At 39.2% G+C, this 26,488-nt stretch overlaps 1 protein-coding gene across 3 annotated transcripts; it reads right to left on the bottom strand.

Moving 5' to 3' along the window:
* Nucleotides 1-7,287: 7,287 nt before the first annotated feature.
* STX2 (syntaxin 2) lies at nt 7,288-24,604 on the bottom strand. Of its 3 annotated transcripts, none has more exons than XM_071571836.1 (11): nt 24,473-24,604; nt 18,423-18,494; nt 17,835-17,934; nt 16,615-16,689; nt 15,656-15,729; nt 15,342-15,450; nt 13,600-13,673; nt 13,351-13,488; nt 12,022-12,132; nt 10,740-10,800; nt 7,288-9,288 (listed from the first exon to the last, which is right to left on the bottom strand). In XM_071571836.1, exons 1-11 carry the CDS (start codon nt 24,500-24,502, stop codon nt 9,173-9,175), a joined length of 960 nt encoding a protein of 319 aa, XP_071427937.1. In that variant the 5' UTR covers nt 24,503-24,604; the 3' UTR covers nt 7,288-9,172. The 3 variants fall into 3 exon arrangements, with proteins under 3 accessions (XP_071427937.1, XP_071427936.1, XP_071427935.1); XM_071571834.1 differs by having other exon boundaries at nt 9,208-9,288; nt 10,673-10,800; nt 24,473-24,603; XM_071571835.1 differs by lacking the exon at nt 10,740-10,800 and having other exon boundaries at nt 24,473-24,601.
* Nucleotides 24,605-26,488: the final 1,884 nt, after the last annotated feature.

Here is a 26,488-nt window from a genome sequence, read left to right as displayed (position 1 = left end):
AGTGAAACAGCCTCCCAAAAGTTTGGCAGTATTGTGAGACAATGGGTCAAACTCCTTAAAAATAGCAGCACCATGTTTTGTCTTGTGGAGAGAAGTGGCTTCCTGTCAGCTCTGAGATTCCCCCCAACGGGATCAGTAAAGTGGTTTATGTCAAGTAATAATAGTTTGGTATTTGTAACAGCTGAGTATAATACACAACAAGGCTGTGTGTGGCAGCTACAGACAAATTCACAAGAGTGAATCTGACCATTTCAGCACTGCAGAAATTCTCCTCCCATACAGAATTGGGACAGACATAAATAACATTGTCTTAGGGCAGCAATCTAAAAGATTCACACAAGGTGAAACAAAAAGCTGTGTGTCAACACCTGGAAACACTCTGGGTGTTTCTTTAATTGTATTTAAAAATTTCTATTGCCCATACTCAATATTTCAAGCAGTTCCAGAATGGGGTGGTCTGATTGCTGCCCTCAGAAGGAGATGGTGTTTTCTACCCTCCTTTCTGTTTCGTTCTGAATTGTGGGCACAGTGACCCAATTTGAGATGAAAAAGCTGAGCACAGATTTCAGGAGAAATCTCTCTATAGACAGAGCATCACGTTTCTCCTCAATTAATAAAGCATTCAAGTGAAAAGAGTACAATATGCAGCTCCCAAACAGCTGAGGTGCATTTATAGGTTGAGCAGCCAGGATCAGGCTTTCACTGCAGTGAATTCATTTCGTTTCAACAGCATTTTGCATCAGACTAGTTAAAAATCCACCAAAAAGGAATTGAAAGTATATATGCAAACTACATGCAAAAAATACAAAAATTATTGGATTTTGAAATTCAGTGATCTTTTATTATAAAAACATATCCAAACATCACATGAAAAAAAAAGCTATATATTTCACCATTTCCATACAGAATCAATGACTGGATTTCAAAAGACAAATCACTTCCCTTATATAAAATCATGGGTCAGACACCAAGCCACTGAGTCATGTATGTCCAGTTATGACCCTTATATTTTAAGTAACAGCTACAAACCACATTAAGAGAAGTTACTCTTGCAGCATCTGTGCAGAGGAATTCAGTGTAAGCTTCCTGCCTTGGCTGGAGAGAGCAAACAATCCCACTGAGCACCACCCAGGCTTTGTCTCCTGTATTCTGGGTTGTCCAGCTGGGACTGGAGAGTTGCTGGCACCAGGACACAAATGAAAGGATTCGTTCTGGAGATGCCAGTTTGCCAATGCCTGTGCCACTTGTGTAATGATGGTGTGAATACCCTGACTGGCATTGCCCTGCAGTCTGTGCTCATGTCAGAAGGGCACAAGATGGGCTTTCTGTGGATAACAGAAGGAGAATGTTTGAAGGGAATGAGCAAATTAAATCAGAATTGTGCTTGCTGGCATGAAAGAAAAATACAAAAATTATCCATCTCAGGAATCTCAGGTTAAAGTCCACTTCACATGTGGGCCTGCAGCAGGTACCTTTGAAGCCAACAGGAGTATTGCTGGGAATTTCAATAAGAGGCTGTGCAAGGCTGTCCTTCAGCAGACCTAAAGCCCAGCAGAGAAACTAGACTGAAGCAGCTCCTTTGTACTTGTATAGCTATTTCAGAATCTCACTTTGCTGTCTCTCTATTCATAATTAATTGTATTCTGCCTCACTACTCAAATGCATTTTTTTGGATTTTTTTTCACAGCAATCACGTGAAACCCAATTCTGTACTGCTTCATAAGCACTCTGAACTTTTAACTTCTACCACATTCTGGAATGGTCCTATGTTACATATTTTAAATATACTCCAGTAAAATTAAAATATACTCCTCCACACGCTGCCTATTTGCCTCAAAGGAACAGAAGGTAGGTGGGAGATCAGCCACCCTTTGAAGCATCTCTTGGAGTCAGTGGAAAAATTCCTATGGGAGTGGATTTGATACTAAATAAGTGGCCAGCCATAGTGGGACAGAAACTCCCACCCAGCCTTCAGCACCTCTCTGAGATTTAGGTCTTTCTTACTGAATTCTAATCATCAAGAACTGCACCCTCAGCCACTGCAACCTGCATCAGTGCACTAGAGGAGGATCTGGCCTGTGACAAAAAAATGCATCTCCTCAGGGAGTTTATGCTATTTAGGCATTGCTACTTATGTGCTTAAGTAGAACTGTTTGTTTTAGCAGCAAGTTCACAGATGTGGTGCAATTTTTATTAGCTCCTGAAATGTTAACGATGCTCTGAATTTCTCGTACACAAATGAGTAAAGGTTCTTTTAGAAAAGTTTACATTTCAAACACAACCATCATGACTCCCCAAACGAAAGTGAACTGCAAGTCAAGCTTTACCTCCAGTAAGAGAAATCCTAACAGAAACATTAGGTGGCTAATGCATGTATGGAAATACCTAGTAGTGCTTTTATAGGAATAAAGCCATAGCAGCCTTTAATAGGAGAAGCTTTATTTCATCCACAATTTATTTTGTTCCACATGGTGTTGAAGAAACCTGAACCCGAGGTGATTGTCATTTGAAAAATGATACCCAGAAGAGGACCCAGATTTGTGCTTTACAGACAGCACAGAAATGTGACATTTTTCTAAACAAAAATGTGCAAAGTAAATATAGAGGAAATTGTATGGCAATACCCTGAATTATTGAACGGCTAGCTATGCAGAACAAACATAATTAAAGGGTCTCATTATGTTCTAAATAATCATTGTAAATAATGCTTTAGATAATTACTTCATTAGTCCTCAAAACACTGGCTTTTATTCTCCTCTGAGATTCTACCCACTATCTCTACTCTGAATAAATTGCCAACAGGGAGAATCAAAAGCAGAGCAAGGATGTGAGCTGGAAATGTAATGTGTGTTTGTTGTATGAACTGATTTAAACCCTTTTTTTTTTCGATTTTCAGCTGGTTAAAAGCAGTTTGTTTAGGTGTTTAATGTATGTATTTTTTCTTCAGATTGCTTTCTGATGCAGTTAAAATTCCTTTGCTAGCAGCTGTATTTATCCACTTAAAGATGGTTAACAGCAGTGTGGATAGAAAAAAGATCATGGATGTCTGTCCTTCTAAACTAAACACACATACTGCCATTTTTCTTCACTACAAATACCACGAGGTAGATTCAATAACAAAAGAAACTCTGCCTCTAAAAGCCACAGCCTAAACAAAAGGAAAGCCAGAGAGCAAGATAAGAAGTGGACAGAAAATCTAAGATCCACAATTAGATGGCTCAATAGCTAAGAATGCCTGCATTTGGAAAAACTAGTCTTTTTTTTTTTTTTAACAGCATTCTGTTAGTACTTCCAGTAATTAAAGTAAAGGCATAAAAAAGTGACAAATATTTTCCTGGTCAGGTCCCAAGTCAGTCTGGAGCACTGCAGAAGGCTGAGCCTTACCAGTCATGGTATTTTAAAAGGCCTTTACCATTAAATAAATTAAGTAGCAAGTCCATTAAATTAATTAAGTAGTAAGAGGCAAACAGTAAGTGTGCAGAGCAAGTCAGTGTAATCATCCCCACCCTGAGACAGAACGGGCACAGCAGGCAAATCAGCACCATGTGAAACTCTGAAAAGGGAATGAAGGTTATTACTGAAATTTCGAAAGATCAGCAGCCACCACAGAGTCTAGAGAGAACTTAGACATGTTTTGTGGAAATGAATTTTTTTTTGGTGGGTTGTTTGTATTGTGCTTTGGGGATTTTTTAGTGAAATTACTCCACTAGTAAAGTCACGTCTTGCTTCAGCTGATGTAAAAGGTTTTACAATATTTGCTGTAAATGCTGAGGATTCATCTCACTCTAAACTTCCAATTCTTCTCCTGGATGCAGGTCAGTAAGTCCTGCCAGCAGCCCCTTCCCACCCCTGGCTGCACAGGGATGTTTCAGTGAGGTACCTGTGCCACTGCCCGTGCTGCTTTAGAACAGGCTGTTAGGAAATAAGAAAATAAGCAGTTCCAAGAGACCTTTCTCCAAACTACTCCCCCAAAGTTTCCTCTGAGAGAAAGCTCTCAGCTAAGTCAGAGCAATGAGGCAAGAGACCTGCTTCTGTCTCAGCAGCTGTTGGGAATGAGATGTTCTCTCAAGCTTTAAGTTCATTTTGCAGAGGGGACTGCAGCTTAATTGCTTTCACTAAATACACTTCAGGTATCAGATCTTTCCCTAGACTCGGGTCCAGATTGGTAGCTGTGCTTAAATCAGAACTCCCAGGGAATGGACTGGAAGAATAAAATTGGAATTAATTGTGTTTTCTGAGAGCCTTTCCACCCTGCTGAAATTTCCAGCATTAAATATACATGGTTGAGAGGGAGCTCTAAATGAAATGGGTTTGTCTGCCCGTTGCCAGCATTCAAAGGCTTTGCTTTCCACTTTCTCAATATAAAACCAGGTGATAAATTAGAACCAAAGCAGGGTTCAGCCATGCTTTGAAAGGCCAGCAGCTCTCCTGACCAGCAGCTTGCTGCTCTGGAATAGGGACAGAACACAAGTCAACCTGCCAGGTCAGGGGATATTCTGGCCAATGCACAGCACCTACATTGTGGCCAAATTCCTGGAGGTGTGTGAGAAATACTACTGGAAAACCCTCATGAAAGCTTCTGAAGGGAGAAATGCTGATTAAGATGATGAAATCAATCACATAAAATTGTTCAGAAGATGAACTACGATGGAAATAACATTATTCCAGGCCTCCCAGTGAATGGGACTAATAGCAAAGGGGTTGGTAACTTCTGAATGCATCCCTGATGGAGGATTACAACTAATGAGAAAAATCTTCCTCCTGCATCCCTGTGTTCCCCCAGGACAGGACATCTCTTACTCCCAAGCTACTTCAGCTGCTGGAGTGCAAAGCTGCAACAGCAGTTTCTCTTCTTCTGTGGGAATTACTGTCACTTTTAATGAGGAATCAAATTTAGACCCCATCATTCCTGACTGCAAAGTTAGTATACATGGTCCAAAGTTTTAATAGTGAAAGAACAAAACATGCAGAAAATTCAACTCCCAGTACTAGTTCTTTCCACTGAACTTTCTTCCCTGAATCATTTCTCACAGCTATGAAGTGCAAGCAAAGTGTGCCAAAATAGGGATGTGAATTCCTGTGAAGAACCTTGAAACCTGGGATTTTCAAGCTGCTGAACCATGCTCTGGATCACAACCAGACAATGCAACTCTGAAAAAAATCACAGCTGGGACAGAGGAACTCACAGATCTTACAATACTGTACGGGTAATTTTTCTTCCTCTGGCTAAAATAACCTCAAAATGTAACTCTTTCAAATAAAAAGTTTATGAAGCTTTACTGCCTAGGAAGATAGGAAAACATAAATCTCATTTATATTTTTGGACAACAATGAACACATGGCATGAACTTCTGAGTTTCCCAGGTTTTTTTCAATGCTCTGCCATGCACACAGCAGAGTCTTGGAAGCTGAAACAGGCACCTGAGCACACACACTGTGCTCTGCCACATGGATCCAGTGTCATCAGACAAGTTATTTCAGTGACCTGGACAAAACAGGGTTTAATCTTCCAGCTTTACACACAAACAGAACAGCTCTGTCATAGCCCTGATGAGGGTTTGACTCTACAGTGACCTACAAATGGCAGTAAGGAAAGCCTTGGACAGGCTTTCAAATAGTTGCCATTCTTTCACTTCTACTTCCCAATATCTGACTGGACAAAGATGTATTTCAGGAGATATGAAACTACTCAGAGAAAGTAATTACTGTCTTGTTATCTGCTGTGAAGTATCACAGCCAGTTGCCCCCCTGGCCCTTGCCTAATGCTCAGATATTCTACATTAGTCTGCAGAATGCCCTTTAAAAGAACCACTTATGTCTTTCAATTAATAGAAATTTGTTCCACAAATAGGTCAAGGAAAAAATTCTTCTCAAGGCTGGATTCTTTAGACTAGCAAAATGTTGTTTTATGGACTTCCTATAGAAAAACAATTCCATTAATCCATAAGAGAGACTGTTCTATCAATTTACTTTCAGCTGACAGTACTTGGCATGGGCTGCCCCAACCAACAGTGTCATGGTAAAAGGACAGATATAGGAAATATGATTTTGTATGCATTTTCTTCCTACTTACAAAGTCTGCTACACATTGTTAGCTATTTGTATCATAACATTCTAGGGACTATTTACTCTGAAACATCAAAATTCTTCTTTCCCTTATTTGTAGTAAACTGGATTGAAATGCAAACAGCAGCCACCATTCCTTACAATACAGACCCACAATGATGATTTTACCATTACTTACCATTTCTCTGTGTATTTCCCTTTGTAAAACTCTTCAATTCCAGCAGTACTTTTGTCCCTCACTCGTTACAGGTGCCTATGAAATGCTCTTTCTATTCCCAAATGCTCACTGAGGTGCCCTGTGCTGGCAGCAGCACCTCATGTGTGTGACAGGCGGCTGTGGTGGCACCACAGCCCCGAGCACCAAGTGTGTCTGTGACAGCCCCCCTGAGCCAACCCACAGGTGCAGAGGCTGCAGCACAGGGACAGTGCCATGGCTATTTTCAGAGGTTGCATACGAGCCCCATGAACACATCAAATCAAATTTAACATTGGGTAACCCAAGTCTTTATTTAAACCCCATTCACCCCCCCAAAAAACCTCACAACCCAAACCAAACCCCACATTGGAACTGCTCTCAGAAACCAGCTTTTATTTAACCTATCTTTTAAATAATTATTACACAGAAAGCATCCTTCCTCATAGGCAGCAGTTCCCTCACTTCCCTTTGTCTTTTATCTTCTGATTTTAGTCATCAAAACTGAAGTAGTGCTTTGATAAACAAATCCTCATTTACCTAAAACTGTTCTGTTTTACAGAATTAAGACAGAGTAGTATCTGAAACAACTTTAGCTGATTCTCTAACATTTTCCCTGTGCTTTTACTGACAGGTAAAAGTCATTAACTGAGCATTTTCTGAGTGCTTTGGTATTAACTCTGCATGCAAACCCTCAGTGCTGTTGGACTGTTACAGAAGTTATAACAACTTACTTGTATGTGAAGGGAGCACTGACTCAAATGAAAATTTGGCCATTCTTAACATCTCTCTGAAAAAGCCCCACCTTGGGCATAGTTAAAAATAATCAATCCCATTATTTTCTCAATAATTATCTCTACGCCTACTTTGACCATCTCTACACCTTTTTTGGTAAAATGTTCAGGGAACACACTACCTTTACTCTGAGACCAGGCAATCTGTCACTGCAAAAACATACCAGCCTTATTCAAACACACAGTGAGAATATTCACAACAAAATCCTTCATATAAAAAATAGACACAAGACACTGGCTTAGATGAATTTATTAGTGCATAGGTTAGAAATTTATTCCTCTCCAATAAGACTCCACATTTTCATGTGAAAAACAAGTTGTGTTTTGTTTTAAAACAAACTCATTGAGGCAGCTGTACAACAAGTAGCCTATTCAAATTTCTGGTCTTGATGGGCAAACTACTGCATTATAAAGAAAAAAATACAATATAACAGGACTGATTTCCTGCCCCCCCAATCTAATTTGTGTATCTGTATAAATAATATTTACTAATAAAAATCTAGAAAACTATAGAATAAAAAATATATTTACCTAGAACAAGTACTAAGGCAACCAATCTTTCCTTACTTTGCATGTAAACTTCCTCACAAACATCAGTGAGCGTTCTGGACTTAGAGGTAAAAGAAATTTGTTCATTAATGAAGCCAAATTTTTCAAGTGACTTCTTTATGGCTGACTTGCAAAATGACCAATAATAGTATTTTTTTTCTTTTTTAAACATTTGACATCTGAATAACTCCAGCACATTCACAGTATATATGGACAGCAAAGCAGGAATATTCATACATACAATATAAATTGTAAACTTTGCTGAATTTCATTATGTCATACTGAGTTCTAGTTTACAGAGTAACTCTGATCTCAGACACTTTGCATAAAATGTAAGTTTAAGGATTCTAACCTCGTAGGACCAAGTTCCTGCAGGTAAGATTAGAGGTGAGTATTTGAAAACATTAACAAGTGTAGTTTGAGGCTGTGTTTAAAAAGGCACACATTATCCTTTCCTATATTTACACTGTAAGAGCATTAGATCTACATATCTACATGGATATGCTTAAACAATGAGGAGTCAGAAATACAAGTTACAAATATTTTACACAGAAAAATACAAAAATAACCTGTAACATTAAATGCAGTTATTTGGGTACATTTGAAGTATTTCAAGCTTTCAAGTCATGCAAGCTAGGATTACAACAAGCACATATACACTAAAACACTTCATACATGTTATATACACACACATTTCATAACAAGTCAGTGTCTTAGTTTGTGTTATCTTGCAGACTTTGCTGAGAGAGCTCATCCTCCTGTGCCATGTTCAGACATCAACATTAGCAAGGCTCAAAACAAGAACACTTGATTTGGCTTTTTAAAGTAATTTTTGTCATATTCATATGAACAATAAGGCTAAACTGATCCATCAGTTTCCTTTGCTCAAGTGCAAATTCAGTGTGCTTCACTGCTGTATTCTTTTACCAGAAATGTTGCAACTAACTTTTTATTAAATAGGAAGGAAATATTTAAAGCAATTAACCTTGAAGGAAAAAAATTAAAAACTGGCAAGTGTAAAAAAAAGCTTTTTTTTTTTTCCTTCTCAAGTGTAATGCACTAAGCAGTTAAATAAGTAGTCTTTTCAGAATAAAATATTTTAGCACTTGTTCAAGAAAATAATGTTTCAGCACAAAGCTTAGATAGTTTAAGGTGACTAAATAATTATTAGACTTAAAAGACAAGGCTGTATGTCATAAAAATGTTTGTAAGAGTACTAACAAAGGCAGCACCTGCAATGTACTGAATTCATGATTAGAATTGTTAGCAATAGGAAAAAAAGCAGAACAGTCAAAAACTCAATTGTCTCTCAACTTCCTATTTGAACTATAACACTGAGATATGAAAAACTCCTAAGTTACTTTAGTTCAAAACAATTAAGAGCAAGTCTCAGTCTTACAAACCTAGTTTATGATGAAAATCCATACACATCCTAATACATTCTGATCTTCATTTATAAGTAAACATTAAGAGTGATTTTGCTTTCATTTTTAACCATTAGTGATAGGTCATCATCAAGAACAGTGTAAGGCATCATTTAAGAAAAAGGTTTGGTTTTACTAAAGACGTATTATGGAGTTCCTGAAGGTTCATAACTCTTGGAATGTGCTATGACAGAGTTGTTGCAAGGATTATTCCAAGTATCAAAACCAATACAGTTACACATATAATGATGAACATCAATTTCTGCAAGAAAAAGAGAAGAGTTGAGATTGAAATACTTTGTCAGAGACAGAACTGTTTAAATCTATGCAGAGCCACAGAAAATTAGGAATACTGATACCCAACCCGAGGGTTTGGATTTTCTTTCTAAAGAGTAATCACTTCCATGATTTCCTGCTAGACTTTTTTTTTGAACATACATGTAACCACAGCCACAAGACAGAGCCATCTGTGTCCCATTTCTGCATGTTCCTTCATAGAATAGTTTTTATTACTCATACCCAACTTCTGTAAATACCATGACGTATAGAAACAGATGTAGGTCAAGTCTAAGTGCAGAAACTTCTAACTGCCACCCTCCTTGGACAAACATTTGCAGCCTGCCCAAACCTTTACAATTGCACACTCTGTGGAGTTCAATGCAATGTCAGTAAAAACACTGTGTATGTAACAGCTCAAAGAGATGCAAGGGAGGAAAAAAAAGAGATGGTTCTGTGTAAATGCATCAAAATCTGACATTAGATCAGGTATTTCTCACTATTAGCAATGACATGGTAAGTTCTGTTCTCTGTCCATAAACCAAAGCTGAGAAGAATCTGGAACACCAAAACTCAAACTCTGGTATTAAAAGTGTTAGTACATAAATCTGAATTCATGCCAAGTTGTCTGAACTGACACCCCCTGGAACATTTCACAGAGAACCTGAAGATACTGCATGTAAAAAGCTGCATTTCTACTGGACTCCACAGAGTTAATTGCTAGTTCCTACTTAGCCTGGCTACGTGTTATCTTGACAAGAAATAGTAGATTAGTACAGCAAATACCTGAAGACTGAAAAAAACCTTTCTTGTCCTAGGATTCCAACTGGAATATCTGTAGATTTCCTTTTACAAACACATTGTTATTTCCTACTCTTTCACTTAGTCAGGTATTAATAAACAGCTTCAAAGTAAGATATTTTAGGATGTTCTGGAAGGCATAATAGCCAACTTCATGTTGCAGCCAACTATTTTTTTAAAAGCTCTGCTTAAAGCTATAGAAAACCCCATTTAATGAAGTTATAAGTGCAACTAGCATTCTGTACCTTAGTGCAGATTGTTTGTTCATGTGAACTTTCACTACAAACAGAGGTAAATCAAAGGACTGGGAGACAATAACTTGGCTTTTTGGTCTCATCTGCTGCTGTTCAGGAGTTAGGCAGGACTGCATTCTGTGCATTGAGCAGGTTACCACTAGATGTCAGTTTGCAATATTCACATGCACGGAGCTGTTATAGCACACAGAGAAGATCCAGCAAAGCACCTCCATCCTCCCATCCCCTCCCCCAGCAATAACTGTACAGATATTACAGGATTAGTAGAACAATACAGAGATAAACAAGAGGAAAATTAGTTGATTAGTTACTTACTGCCACAGTGGCAGGAAGTCATGCATGCTGAGGTTATCCAGCCATCACCGAATACCAACAGACAAACCAATAATTAGAGCAACTATGGCAACCAACACCACTGACACAATGATAATTATCCACATTTTCTGTCAAAAAACAAGGTCTTATTAATATCAACCACATTAAGACATGCATTTATTTTCCATTTTTTAAAATAGTTTTTAGATCCACAAGCACTTTTATTAGGCCTGCTGTATTTTCAAACTGAGATAAATTTATCTGTATACTCTTGCATACCTAAGAACAAGCATTTTTAAACAGTGTTTACATGTAAACTACTGTGACTAATACAGTTATCAAAGATACAACCACCATTTACAAACATATTAAGTGGGCTCCTCTGACACTTCTAAAAACATTCTTTTGTAAATGTACCAGGTGTGTTCTCTCTACATAGATATATCTGTATAGAAAGATGCATTATTCCCTCAAATCCAGCTCACCACAAAAAAACCTCAAAAATTGCACAGCTTCTCAAAAGAGGAAATTATCATGTAAGAATAAACTACATAGTAGTTTGATTTCAAAATATATTATTTGGTGTCTGATGGGATGAAAGGTACCAAAACAAGTGCCATGGAAAACACCTGAACGTTACTCTGAACTGAAGTCCTCCACAAATTCAGTGTTGGGTATAATGTCACAGAGGGAAGATCCTCCTAATTCATCTGTAAAATGAATAATTACAGACAGAATTCTAAAAAAACCTGCTTTAGCAAAACCACTTATTTTTCCTGCTAACATGGAGATTTGACACCTATAAATCCAGGTAAGTTTACCAATGATAAAAAGATCCAAAAACTTTTAAGCTTTTTTAGAATGTGGATAATTTAAGGTATCACAGTAGTTGGTAACAAAAAAAAATTAATATATATAATTCTTTTGAGGTTTTTACACTATGTAATGACAGCTTTTTGAATGGAAAATTGTGAACACACCCTTAGCTGTGCATGATGGCTTATCTGCTTTCATACTACAAGAAGCTTCTGTCCTCTACTGGTAATATAAATTTTTAATATTAGCTATGACAAATTAATTCACATTGGAAATGTTCTGATTTCTTTCGGTTTGGGGCAGTGAGTTGTTTGTTTGTAAAATCCTTTGGTAACTCTTTTTCTGCAATATACTATTTTATAACAACATTTTCTAATCTAATTTAAAGTATCACAACAGCAAACAAATAAAATGCATTTACGAATTCTACTTTGAAGAAATGAATAAAACAAACAATTCAACTAAAATTGAAGGGCACTTCATCCTGTGCTAAATTAAAATGCTGACTAGAACAATACAGAAAGACAACATACCCTTCGTGCTTTACTTTGATATTTAACTGCCTTTTTTGTCTCTTCTTTCGCATGTTCCACATAATCTGTCGCATTCATCACGTTCTTTTCTATGTTGTTGATCATTTCACCCTTAAAATGAAATTTTGAAGAAAAAATACATTATTGGAATGCATGGATCCTTGTTTAATGAAACTAGAGGAAAGGCTACAGAACAACAATGACTTCTGACAAGTGACTGATGTGCATGTTAGTGGATGCCAGCTCTTCTGCTGTGATATGTAAATGAAAAAGGGAATGAGAAGCAAGGACTCACAGTTCTCACCAAGCAAGGAACATTCATGGGCAGGGCAGGGATATTTCTCCCTTTTGCAGGAACAAGTAGTGAACACCTGAAAACATACCTTTGTGTGTCAGGTATGTTTTAACAGCCAAAACTAAAAGTGACACACTTAGAGAGATCAGAAATCCCTGATGTGTCTTGAAGCGGGAATGGATATTGACTATTTTAACACAAGGCTCAACAGTTGTCTAAGGAAACACACAAATATGAGTTCCTCATAATTGAGGGATGTAAATACATTACAAACTCAAATTAATTATGATGAATGAAATTCAGCAATGAAATGGAGGATTTGGTGAAAAATGACAGTAAGTCTGTTACCTGTGCTTCTGTCCATCAGAAGAAATAATCAGCAGCAGTAAACAGCAAAGCATTAAAGAATGATGCACAAGTAGCTTTTGTTCATTTCTGACTCAAAAGAAAACTGCTAACGATTTCTCTTGGCTTTTTATTTAATATCAGCAACAAAAGACTTGTAGAATAAAACCCAGTTACAGAAAAAATAGTTCTTTCCAGGAAAGTTTCTCTCCTAATATTATTCTTTTCACTTTCCTGCATAAGCCAAATAATTTTAAGAGAAGAAATTAGCTCCATATATCCTTGCTAACGTGTTATTCTACCCCAGTAGTTCTTTACCATGTCTGAGAATCCTCGATTCCCAAGGTGTTAGCCAACATTCCAAGAGACAGTTTTCTTACTTAAATGTGCCACAAATGTTCAAGCATATTGCAATTAAGCATGTTGAAGAAAATATAACATATATTAACTGAAAGGAAAGTCTACGCTGACTTATTTAAAGCATATCCTACAAATACATGGAGATAGTAATTTTCCTTAAAACAAAACAAAAATCCTTCAGTGATTAACTTTTATATATTCTAATCACAGTCAAAAACCACTTAAGTCTGCATTATCTGAATATGAGAACTGCTTCTGCACACTGCAAAGAGGAAGACTGAGGGAAAAAGCCACCACTTACGTAAATGTGTTTGAATCGGTTCATTTACCTGAGTCTCAACAAACATTGCCATGTCCATAAACATCTCATGCAGTTCCCGTATGCTGGATTCCAGTTTCATTATATCCTTGTGACGGGACTCGATTTCGTTCAGAGCTTGCCTGGTTATTTGAGAGTCTGATATAATCTTTGGGAGGATGAAAAAAAATAAGGACGTAAGTAAGTAAATGCTGATACACTCCTAAAGAGCAGAAGCAGCAGAATAGAAGAGAGACATAGCTGGACCAGAAATACATACATCAGAAGTGAAAATTGCAGGATTACCACTCTCTAACATTTCTTCCAGTTCCTCATCAGTGGTGGTCTTTCCAGCTAGGATAAAAACAACAGTGCTTCACATAACATCACCAATTCAATATAGAACACAAAATGTTACCACACCAGAAAAATGACAATTCAAAGACAATTCTTGTATTGAGCATTTTGCAGGATAAAACACTGTAGTGTTCAGCCATTACCAAGGGCCATTTTGCATAGAATAAAAACCAGAAAGTATCAAGTAATAGTCAGAAAACCAATATAGATTCAAAGCTATCAAAAAGAATTCCTGATCATGGGGTGTTTTTGCTTGCTTGATTGGTTTGAGCTTGTTTTATTCCAGTTGAAGGGTTTGATCAGAAACATTTACAATATACATATGAACCTTCTTAAGTGCCCCATTCTTCAGAAGGAAGAACCTGAGATAAATTTATATAACATTCAATATTTACCTATTCAGTCATGTCACACACCCCACCACTGTGTGGGCAATAAAATCTCTATGTCAATTTGATTCTACCAACACCAATCCATCCATATTCCACACAGAGAAAACAACCCACTGAGTATCTTCAGTTCTGCTTTCCGTAGTACAAGTAACTGTTCATGTAATTTATTACTGCATGTTAAACCAAATTAAATCCTATTGATCACACCAGTACAACAAATGCAAGTGTTAAGAGTTATATAACACTTTCAAGTGATCTGTATTGTAGAGTTTTAAAACTTCCACACCAAATTCCTATTCTTCTGATGTAAAATAAGTTGAGTATCTGTATCAACTTACATAAGGTGAAAGCTACAGTTTGACAGTTTGGATATTACTTTCTGATGTTAATGCCCACAAATGCTGCAAAATCTGCTTTAAAATTTTAGTGCTTAAGAAAAGCTGAAGACTGTAATTGGGTCATAACAACTTGAATTTAAAAGAACCATGTCTGGAGGTATTAGGGTCTCTCCCCTGAAACACACAGCAAAGAACAACTTAAATTGCTTAACAGACTTCACTGAAATGCTGAATGGGGCTATTAATGTGAGAGGCTGATGACCAATTTGAGAAGCACATGCAGAATAAAATCTTGTAAATTGCCAATTTTTGTTTGCATTCCCCATTTCAGTAATGCACATATTTGTTTCTAAAGGAGACAGTAAAAAAGACCAATTTTAGGTACAAGATGAAATAGGTATTTTTAGGCACCTTGAAAGGCAGATGCTGTACTTCAGAGTAGAGTCAGAAAACTTCCTAAATACTCATCATAATCATCAATATTCATACATGAGTCAGTCAACAAATGGTGAGAGCACATATAACAGCAGCACTGATTTTATGTCAGATGAATTTAATAAGTGTCCCTGCAGACAAAAATGGCAGCACATAAAAAGAGATGGTATCCTGTCAAGGATGTTAATTTTGGAATTGCTTTTAATAACACATGCTGTTTCAGAATGCAGCTTTTCTTAATGCTTCATTTAAATTTGCAACATTGGAAATAAATGAAGTAAAGGAAAAAGATCCTTTTTTGAACAGTTTTTATTTTCTTTACAGCTCTTCTGAAGAGTTGTGTCAATGACTTTATCCCATACCCTAAAATTATTTCTTTTCTCTCACATGCTTCCAGATCATGTCCAAGCTGTATCATGCTTTGCACCATCTTTAAATAATTAGAAACAAGGGAGGTACTAACAACACAATTTTTTTTAAAGCATATTCAGGTCACTTACTTATCTCCAACTGTCTTTGTATCCGACCTTTGCTGCGTTCTCGAAACAGGGTTTGGGTCTCGTTGTACTCCGTCATGACCTCCACAAACTTGTGAGCTAACACAGAGTGCTGGGGTTGAGGATTTAAAAATGTGGAACAGAAATATTTGTTGATTTTTTTTTTGATACAGCACATAGCACTGCACAACAACTCAAAGTGGTATTTACTTCCCACCAAAACAGAACGTGAAGTTCTGAGATTATTTCAGAAAAGTTAAAGTCACTCTCCCATTTACTGGAATCCTTTTATTTTCTTTAAGCTTAAGTGATCATACCTGTGTTTTTCTTATCCTGAGGTCCACTGATGTCCGATTAGCATTTTCACCCTGATCAAAACTTTGCTCAATAGCTAAAACAAGACAAGAACACTGTTGAGTCCATGTTCAATTATTTAACAGTGTAGCTCAACTGCTTTGTAAATACTATTATTGCTTTCTAAATGTACAAATTCTCTACAGGTCTAACATTTCAGGGGTGGCAGTGATAAATATAAAATGTGAAAATAGTTTTGATAATTGGTACAGATCTTTAAACACAGTAACTACTTCAACAGTCTTAACAGAGTCACTCTACTGCCTCTTATACTGGAAAAATTTTAGAAAGTGTAACAAAACGGGCAACTCTTACAGTTTAAACAGTAAACATCTCTCCCTAGTGTTCCTGGAAGGATAAAAGCATACAGGAATTGGAATCTAATAACTTTGAAATACTCGATATATTTCAGAACTCTTGCTAAACAATTAAGACATACTCACAGAGGAAATCCACAGCAAAATTCTGACTATAAAATACAGTAGGTCCTCTGGAGCAATTCCATGATATTTATGTCATGGAGACTGGTTTTTTGCACTTAAAGTTCATCTTATTCCAAAACATCAAGACTAAATAACTCATTTTAGTTGCAGAATATATTTCTCCACAGAGAAATTACTTTGCATTGTTTTTCTAAGTTACTTCTGAAAGCAGGCAAGCTTTCTGTCCTGAGATCTGGTGTGACATTTGCCAAGGAGGAATCAAGCAAAGGGTGATACTGTCACTGACATGGGCTGTGCTTTAGTTGGCAGGGAGGTGTTTGTCTCTCTCTCATTTTTTAGCAACTGTACCATACAATTTATGCATATATAATTCAGCTTTTAAAGTTGAGAAGTTCAGCTCCAACCCACTAAGTTTGCTATAGTGCTACTATCCTGAATCATTCCAAGTGACAGCAGTTTTATTTGTCCTCACAACTCACCCTTTAGCCTGGCCCGGATTTTATTAGCAATCTTCTTTATTTCCTCATATAATACTTCAAGTTCTTCCTTTGTTCCTTTAAAAAAATAGTATTTTTTGAACTGTTTATGATAGATAATAGTAAGACAGCAACCATCTACAGCTTTAACTTGCAATCTCATAACTGTATTCAGTACAATCATGCAGAGCTGGTTTATTATACTCTTAAGTACTTTAAATGCCATTTTTATAACAGTACACTATCAGGTTCCTGCTTCTTATGACAGGCTTACACTTGGGAAATGTTATTATCAAATCATCAACTGAACCAAGTGATTAAATATTCCAAAATTTTTCTTAATACTTTCAGGGTAATATTCATTTGCTGGTCAAAATTAAATTTTACTGAGTTCTAAGTACAAGTGAAAATAGAGATTCATAGAATATTTTTTAATTGTTGCTTATCATGCATTCATTACTTTTATGCTTATTAAGGTAACTGTACCATGCACTACCATGATGTTTTGAAGAATTCTATACAGAGCACTCATAAAGAACTTAACTGGGTCTCTCTTACTGGGTTTACTGAAGACACAAGATTCACAAGAACATACATTACTTACAAGAGCTGTCATGTTCCTACACAATTCAGATGCATTATTGAGCATAATTTTTAGCACAAATGGCAGAATGTGATAAACAGGCTGAGTCCACAGACTTTAAACCTTTAGATGAACCCTTATTAAGCCTGAGATTCATTAACTGTATACAACTGTTGAGACAAAAAGTAGACTCCAAAATCAGCTATAGGAATACCAACATACAGGGGGAAAATAAAGAACTAACATCCAAAGTTCAGTTTTCATTAACAAGATGAAACAGCAAGTTAAATGTTAAGCCAGCATTGCAACATTGAGGAAAAATATCTCAGCATCTTTTCTTCCCTTTTCTTTCAGCTCTGCCCAGATGCCTTGAGTTAACAAGGGTTGAGAACAGAGAAGGTTCCATGTTTCCAGACAAGTTCCCTAAACTTTTGACTTTTCTGTTCAGGAAGCACAACTTCACTTCCAGCTTTGGGGTTAAAGCCTCTAAAAATAGGGCTTGTTATGGAAACTCTTAAGTTCCACTGCAGCAGGTGGCTGTGCTGTGAGACAAGACCTTGTCCCTACTGAAGAATAAAAACAGTACAAGAATAAAGCTCTGCAGCCACACATATGTGAAATCTTAAAAATTGCCACTCACTTCCTTCAGGATTTGGTGCTGACAGGATAATGCTGTGTTGCTTCTTCACTTCTTCCACATTTTGTGCTATTTTTGCTATGTTATTTCTAATTTCCTCAACCTACAGGAAGAGACATATGGCAATGAAGACATTAGAATAAATCAGGGTAAATATTTTTTTAAAACAAAAATAATTGGTAATAAAAATCATAAAGTATTTAATTGCAACATTTGTTAAGTACACGACAGAAATCCCAGCCAAAATGTTGGCATTTAAATAGCTTTTAATTTTTTTTAATAAAAAAGGTATTCTTAATAGCAAATATATTCTCTATGGCTGAAAACTTAAGTGCTAATATTCTTAAAAAATATTTTAAAATTCTATTAGCAAATTCCTTGTCAATAAGGAGTTAAAAACACTTCTCTGCAATAAAGACAGAAAATACCTTGAAATAAGCAAGACAAAGCATTACCAACATTTGATTTGGCAAACTATTTCAAATCATACTGGGAGGCATGTGTAGACAAATTGTTAAATAAAGACATTAAAAGGCACAAAAAGAAAACAGTAAGTCTGTAATGCATGGTGGGGGAAAACTCTAACTTTACCTGCTGGAAAAAGTCATCCATGAAATGGTCTTTTTCAATAATAACTGTCTCGCCATCTTCATTTCCTTTATACTGTAACAGACAACAAAACAAATCTATGAAATAAAACTCAAGGTACTGTTCTGAAACAACTGCAATTTCTGCCACATTGCTACTCTGTACATACACACTTTTGTCAACAGCCTGCAAAGTCAAAGAAGTCTCCTCTGAAGCCTGTAATCCAATAACAACACGCAGAGAGGCCACAGAAAGTCACCTGACTACTGCAGAACTGTGAAGGAACACACAGGTTCTGAGAACTGCCCTGTGAGGTGACAGCCTAACATCTAATGACAGCTAGAGCAAAAAACCATCAACAACTTACTCCTTTTGCCTGTAGGTGTTTTCAAGGCTGCCACTCCACACCAATTTAGACATAATTATGCTACACCAAACTGTAAATGCATCCTGTAATTGATAAACCCTCAGAATACAGAAGAGCAGCCGACAGGCTCTCCCACAGCTCTGGGGCACAAAGCCCAGCAGCTCCCTGAGTCACCTCCCTCACCCCTGAGCCAGCCCAGGGGAATCTACGGATTTTAGGAGTAACGGAGATCCAATTTTTATCATAGGAAAAGAGAAAAGGAACATGGATCATAAAGGCACAGAGCTCCAGCTTCTGCCTTCTCCAATTCCTTCTGCAGAGCAGACTGTTTAAACTACATGAATCAAAATATTCTCTAACATACAGTCAATGGGTTATCTGTTAGAAAAAACCAAACCACAAAAGAGGTATCATTAAGGGATTTTCATGTCCAGGACAGCTTTTTTCTTACAAGGCCCTCTGCCTTTGATCTTTTAGCACCCACTTTCTGCTCCTAACCACTGATTCTATTACCCAACAAGACCTTTGGTTCTGGTTTAATTAAATTAGGTGAGATACATACTATCTGTGTGACAATTCTGCAATGTAAGCCAATGTCAAACACTGCTACTGTCTAATAAAGAAAGTTAGACTCAATTAAGATACATGCATTCAAATCTAAGAGTGCCCCAAATCTTCAAGGAAAGTTGCTACACTTTGTGACAGTTTCTTTCCTGCAAATTGAGAGAGTGCATAAAGCCCTCTGGAAATGTATTTGTCAGCAATCATCTGGATTTTATGCACAGGGCAAAACCATCCTGCCCCAAGTGAAACACAGGAATGTAGCTATCATTGCTCTCCTGGATCACCCTCCAGTCACTCACAGTGCTGTGTCTCACTAAGGCCTTCTTGCAGTTATTGGTTTGGGGAGATGATCTCTAGAACTCAAATTATATGTCCTTAGAGACTGTAATCAATTAACAGTCTTGCTTAATACAAATAAGGAAGTCTGTGCCCAAATGAAGCCACCTGGAGACTGCAGTGCTACTAAGCTACCAGTTTTAATCTAATATTTAATATTTACATTATATTTATTATAGTTAATATTTAAGAATGAGCTACACTTTAAAGACATTTAATTACATTATCTATGCAAAAGAACACTTTCTGCTTATACTTACTGAGTAAAACATAATGAGCTAAAAATAATGAAAATAGCATCAGCTAAGAGATTCACCATATCAGCTTTTAGTTTGGTCAGATCTTATTAAAACATTTAAGACTTGAGTGAATCCTAAACAAATGAAAGACACAGAACTCTGCCTCAGAAGTCCTGTGTGGAGATGCTCAGCTGGGAGACATCGATCACCATTACCCAGCCCAGTCAGCACCACGTGTATTTCACTTTCATATTTGGCTGCAGTGACAGATCAGTTTGCTTTCTACAATCTGTTCAAGGATTTATGGACAGCCTCCTCAAACATCAGCACTCCAGACACCTGATGAATTTGTCAGCCTCTGTTTGCTGCATTCGTAAATCATCTCTTACCTAAAATACAGCTTATTGCTAAGTTTTCAACTGAAGTGATGCTCCCTTTTGACAAGAACACAACTCAGCCAAGAACTCACTTTTACCACTGAGTTCAACAGAAACATATTGCTTCCCCTGGACTTCACTTCCTCAGTACAAGTACTATCACAAAAAACTGATAAAAAGTTTCATGTCAATGCCAAGAGCAATCTAATGAAGTCTGTTTGCAGCTCATACCTTGACCTTGGGACTCAAAGTCTGGGACATACAATTCCATAAACTTCATAGACCTATAAAATAAATCACGATCCCTCACAAGTTCTTTGTGCTGGTTTTGGCCAGGACAGAGTTAACTTTCTTCAGGGTAACTGGTATGGGCTGTGTTTTGGATCTGTGTTTGGGACAGTGTTGATGACACAGGGATGTTTCAGTTACTGCTGAGCTTACAAGGAGTCAAGGACTTTTCTTCTCCTCACCCAGTCAGGGAGGAGGCTGGGGAGGCACAAGAAGCTGGGAGGGAACACAGGCAGGACAGCTGTCCCCAGGTGACCCAAGGGATATTCCACACCACATGGCATCATGCTCAGCGTATAAAGCCGGGGAAAGAAGAAGGAAGGGGGAAGGACCTTTGGTGTTACGGCATTTTGTCTTCCCAAGTCCCCGTTACATGTGACAGAGCCCTGCTTTCCTGGGGATGGCCTGACCACTGGAAGTGGGAAAAGAATTCCTTGTTTTCCTTTGCTTGTGTGCAGCTTTTTTTTTACCTATTAAACTGTGTTTATCTCAACCCAGGAGTTTTGTCCCTTTTGCAGCTCTGACCCCATCCCAGCAGGTGAGTGAGAACAGCTCTGTGCTGCCCCAGGTGCCAGGGGTTAGACCACAACATCGGCTTACAGGACAGAAGCCAGACATTCAGACAGTGTCACTTCTCAGCTCCAAGCAGAAGCCATCCTGATGAAACTTCTGTCCCTTCCAACACCTTACAGAATTGCAGAAATAAGTCTAGCTGGAGGTATCTTAAAAATTACTGACCTTTGAAACCAAAAACAGCTTTTGACTGAAAAACGTGACTGTTACTTGCCCTTGAAATACCATTCAAGGTTAGTTCTTTCCCAGTTCAGATCACGTGTATTCCTCTGGCAAGCTGCAAGGATAATAACTGACCATTCCCCCGGGCTTCTCCTGAACAGCATCAGTGTGTCCAGAAATTGTTTTGTATCACAGTAGCCAAAGAGGGCTCACAGAGGCCCAGGAGAGCTGTCAGGCAGCTTTGGCAGTCAATCATTAACGTGCCTTTAGCAGCGTTACTGTACAGTCAGAGAAACATCATATGGTAACCAGCTACAATAAATTCCTTCACACTGTTAGGCCATGGAAGGCATACAGCTCATCTTCAGAAAATTCCATGTTTGAACAAAGTCTCATCAAAGAGGGAAAAGGACAGTCATGTTTTCCTCCTTCTGGAAAGGTTCACTTTGCAGTTGTTTCCATACCACTCAATTCTAACAATTTTAACTTCCATGACTTTGTTTTTCACTCATTCCTAAACAGTTTTGGGGACATTGAGTGTCCAAGAAATAGTTTAGAAAAAAATCCAATCAATGCAGTTCTGTTCAAGTTACAGTTCTAGTTTAAAAAAAAATAAACATTTTTCAAATATTATATGTAAGACATTTTCAGTAACACTCGAGAGTAAAGAAATATAAAAATCAAGTACTTAAAATGATTCACTGATCAAGCATGAAAAATTCATGGATTCAATAGATTGCTCTGCATCCATTTCAGCATCTAACAAGGTGGTAATTTTTGAGCCATATGGACAGTGCAACCCAAACCTGAGATGTAAAATATCACACCTGACAAGAAAGACATTTACATCTTATTTGTCTTAATGCATTTAACAATAACAAAAAAAGTGTGAATGAGTTTTACTAACAGACATTTAAAAGCACATCTGTTTTTAATATCTGACACAAGCTAAATGTGCTCATCTGGGTGTCTGAACACAGATCCTACAGTTCTTTTCATGCCATTTCAAGATGGACTTGAAACAGCAAACCACTGAAGGCTGGGAGAATATTTTGCAATCTACTACACTGTTCTCCCTTCCCTAAGTATTTACTATAAACCACTGCTGAAAACAGGGGATTGGATCAGAAACTTTTAGTCTCAGACTCATTTGTGCTCAAAATAACTAAAACCAGTCTGGGATTTGATCAAGTCTCCAATTAATTGTATTAAAGAACAATTCAAGCTGCAAGAAGTTCATTTTGGCCTGCTTAGAATAATTTAGAATGACATTGAAATAATTTCCTAAAGTTGAACAAAACCACTCCTGAAAAAGCATATACTTTACAAAACTTGTAGCTATGAAATCAAGAGGAAGGAATATTATCTGAAGGCTATACAGTCTGCATGTCCTCAACAACTTCTTCCTCCAGCAACTACTTCAGCATTGTTTAAATGCCTAAATACAGTGTGTTAAAAATATCAACAGGTAATTTTATATTAATGAACCACAAACACCAATAGGTAACATTTCTCCCTCTTCTTTATAAAGGGAAATCTAGGAAAAACAACTTTTGTGACCAAATAGTTTGCTTGCTATCCAAAAAAAAATCCAGGAACATACCAATAGACACGTGTTAAATTAACATTTCTGCTAAAGGGAATACTGTGCTCAGTTAAGACAGGTCAGTGTATTCTGACTAAAGCACTGGGATTTCCTAATCTACCTGTACCACACCAGTTCTTTGGGGGAAATGGGGTGGATGGAACTTACACTTAAGTTATGACCAAAGCAACACATAATTAAATCCTTATATTAAGGAAAAGAGGCAAGACATAGTTATTCCTGAAGATTTTGCAGGCCTAGGCCTGTTTTAAAACCACAAGGTCTATGCTCTACTTTTCACTATTTCATTTAGCCAAGTAAAATACAATGAAACTGCACTAATCAAACTCAAACAGGCAAGTAAATGTTAATATATTATTTCTGACCACAGTGTTTAAAGCAGCTTGATGCTGGAGTTAAAGCAGTAGTTTGTTGCAGTAGTTTTCGGATGTCAAATACTAAACCTGTACGTACTTTAAACACTTCTAACAACATCAATGGGGGGGAGTGTCAGGGTGTGGGGCTGACTTTTTTTAATTAAAAAAAGCATACAACAGACCACTACTGCTTCCCCTCAGTCAGAATTAAGTGTACAGGTTTAGGATTATAAACCAAAAAGCGAATTTGGATCACCATTTGTTGCTTCCTCTCTCTGGGAATCGTGCACCATCACGGAAATTTGGCACACATTCCCACAACCTGGACATGTTTAGAAACAGAAGGGAACGAGTATACCTGAACGAAATCACACTTTTTTTCTGGCATGACTCCAAAACATCATTCCTGGTAGAGATACTGTAATTTAATCACACTGAAACTTTTCAGATGCTAATTCATCCTTTCGGAGAGGAAAACAAAGAGACCGGTAATTGCATCACTACAGATGGAGCTTCCAAAATGTATTTTGTGATCCAGAAGATATGATGTTACTCTTAAGGTGAACGAGCCTTAGATGCAGCTCAACACACGCCAACTTCTGCGTATATGTGGAGTCCTGGAACTATCACAGGAACTCCTGTGTGCTCTCCACTTCCATTTCTTGCCAGGAAAGGGAAAAGAAAAACAACCCCCCAAGTAAAATATCCTTTTATTTTACCCAGGCCATATCCTGTTGCAGACACACTGATGGTACCTCCCAGCTCAACTCTCCCTTCTTTTTTTAGAATACTGTTTCCAAAGCACAAATAAGGGAAAGGAAAAGAGCGTATAAACACAACCAACTACCATTTTGTAAACACGCGGAAAATAAAACCTGCAGAGAGCTCTACTGACGCATCACAGCCGAGCAGCTCCGGGGGTGCCAAACCCATCCCATGACCCGGCGGGGCGGCTCGGAATCCACCGCTGCGGGCTTTGTCCGCCGTCCGAGCGGCAGCGGGGGCCATAAAAACAGGGGAAGGCTCCACTCAGCTGCCGGATCCCCTCGGAGCGAGCGCGGAGGGCGCCGCGGCCCTTCCAGCCCACGGGGACCACGTAAAGCCCTCCCCGCCCTGCCCGTTACCGCGGGCGGCCACTGCGGCGCCCCCCTCCCCGAAACCTTCCCCGCGCTGCCCCCACCGCACCTCTGCCAGGTCCGCCAGCCGGTCCTTCATCCCCGCGGCTCCCCCGCGCTGCCCGGGCCGCTCCCGCTGTGCCCGGGGCCGCCTCTCAGCGGCTCCCCCGCCCGCCCCGCGCCCAACGCCGCCACCGCCGCCGCCCCTCCGCGCCGCTCCCGCCCCGCCCTGCGCATGCGGCCGAGCGGCCGAGCGGCGCCGCGCGGGCGGGCGCGACAACCACCCCCCGAGGGCATCGAGCGGCGCGGGCGGGCGCGGCGGGGCAGGGAGCGGGCACGGGTGGCCCCGGGAGCCTCGGCTGAGCCCAGCATTGCCACGGAGATGTGGCACAGCCTCGGCTGAGCCCAGCATTGCCACGGAGATGTGGCACGGCACTGCTGCACAGGCAGGCCGCGCAGCGTCCCGCTCCGGATACTCAAACCTCACCTGGACGCGCCAGGTGACTCCGCGCTGGGTGATCCCCAGAGGTCCCTTCCAGCCCGAACTGCTCTGCCGTTCTGTGGGTGTGTACGAGGAGAGGGAAATCCTCGGGTCCTTTCCAGCCTGAACTGCTCTGAGGTTCTGTGGATGTGTACGAGGAGAAGGAGCTCCATGTGGAAGAGCTCAGGTACCGCAGGTGCTCCCCCCGGGAATTCCCATCCCAGGAAAGCGGCGGCGCCAGGCAGATCCCCACGAGAAATTGTAACACATCCGATTGTGGGGGGCTGTCGTGACTGAAGGAGTTGTAAAATGGTGCAATATGATTATTTTTAGTGGAATTCATTTAATTCTTTCCTGGTTGATGTGGGTAGGCTGTGCTCGGACACCATGGAATTCATGTTTAGTCCAAAATGCCCATTGCAGGTCTTGTTGCTGACACTGCTGCTCATCACTGGCCACAGACTCAACCCTTGACCGTCTAACAATATTCTTATTTCGGTTCTGGCTTCTGTTCAGTTCACACAGAACAGCTCAGAGCGATCCATACTGGATTCCATGAGTAGAAGAAATTAAAGGAAAGCTGTACGCTCACATTCCATGGAGCAGAGGGTGACTTTAACTCTTCAACTAATGCATATTGGCACACGTTCTGCTTAGGGCTCCAGTAAAACACCAAAACCTCACTAAAGTCCTAAATCTGTACAAAACCAGCTTTGTCTTAAAGGCCTGGAAGTTGGTCAGAAATAGAACTTGAGAAGTGAAAGATCCTCAGTGCTGTTGTGGTTGTTCTTGGGTGCCTGCTACAGTGTAGTGCTTCACACTATAGTCAACTATCTGTAATTCCTGTTCAGTTCCATCATGGGCAAACTCAGGAAGTGTGGACTGGATGAGGGGATGGATTGAGAACTGGCTGAACGGCAGAACCCAGAGAGCTGCGATCAGTGGCACAGGGTATAGTTGGAGGTCCCTCTACTCAGCCCTTGTGAGCCACATCTGGAGTGCTGTGTCCAGTTCTGGGCTCCTTAGGACAAGAGGAACATGGAGCTCCTGGAGTGGGTCCACTGGAAGCTGCAGAGATGATGAAGGGACTGGGGCATCTCTGACAAGGAAAGGCTCAAGGAGAGATGACTGAGAGGGGACCCATCAATCAATGCCTGTCAGTGTCTGCAGGGAGGTGTCAGAAGATGGACCAGGCTCTGCTCGAGGGTGCCAAGCGACAGGACAAGAGACAATGGGTGGAAACTGATGCCCAGAAAGTTCCACCTGAACATGAGGAAGAACTTTACTGTTGGGTGACCTGCACTGAGCAGGTTGCCCAGAGAGGGTGTGTAGTCTCCCTCACTGGAGATACTCCAGAACTGTCTGGACAAAATGCCATTTGCTCTGGGATGACCCTGCTTGAACAGGGAGGTTGGACCAGATGACCCTGTGTGGTCTCTTCCATCCTGACCCATTCTGGTATTCTGTGATACACAGACTATCTTCTAGACTACATGTTCAGCAAATTCTAAAGATGATACTTTTGGAAGCTGAGCATAATAATCTCATGCATAATTTTCCTCATGTATTTAAAGAATTACATTCCAGTGCTGGATAAGGAATTTA

The sequence above is a fragment of the Pithys albifrons genome, chromosome 17 (assembly GCF_047495875.1).
Source record: "Pithys albifrons albifrons isolate INPA30051 chromosome 17, PitAlb_v1, whole genome shotgun sequence".
Classification (NCBI taxonomy): Eukaryota; Metazoa; Chordata; class Aves; order Passeriformes; family Thamnophilidae; genus Pithys; species Pithys albifrons.
The sequence above is the reverse complement of the archived record's forward strand: the minus strand, read 5'-3'. Positions and strand labels throughout refer to the sequence as shown.

Excerpts from the sequence above, each read along its gene's own strand:
- STX2 (XM_071571836.1), bottom strand. The coding sequence starts at position 24,502 with ATGAAGGACCGGCTGGCGGACCTGGCAGAG. Across the intron at positions 13,674-15,341 it reads ACAAAGACAGTTGGAGATAA|CTGGAAAGACCACCACTGAT; the intron begins GTAAGTGACCTG and ends TTTTTATCCTAG. Across the intron at positions 10,801-12,021 it reads ATCAAAGTAAAGCACGAAGG|AAAATGTGGATAATTATCAT; the intron begins GTATGTTGTCTT and ends GTTTTTTGACAG.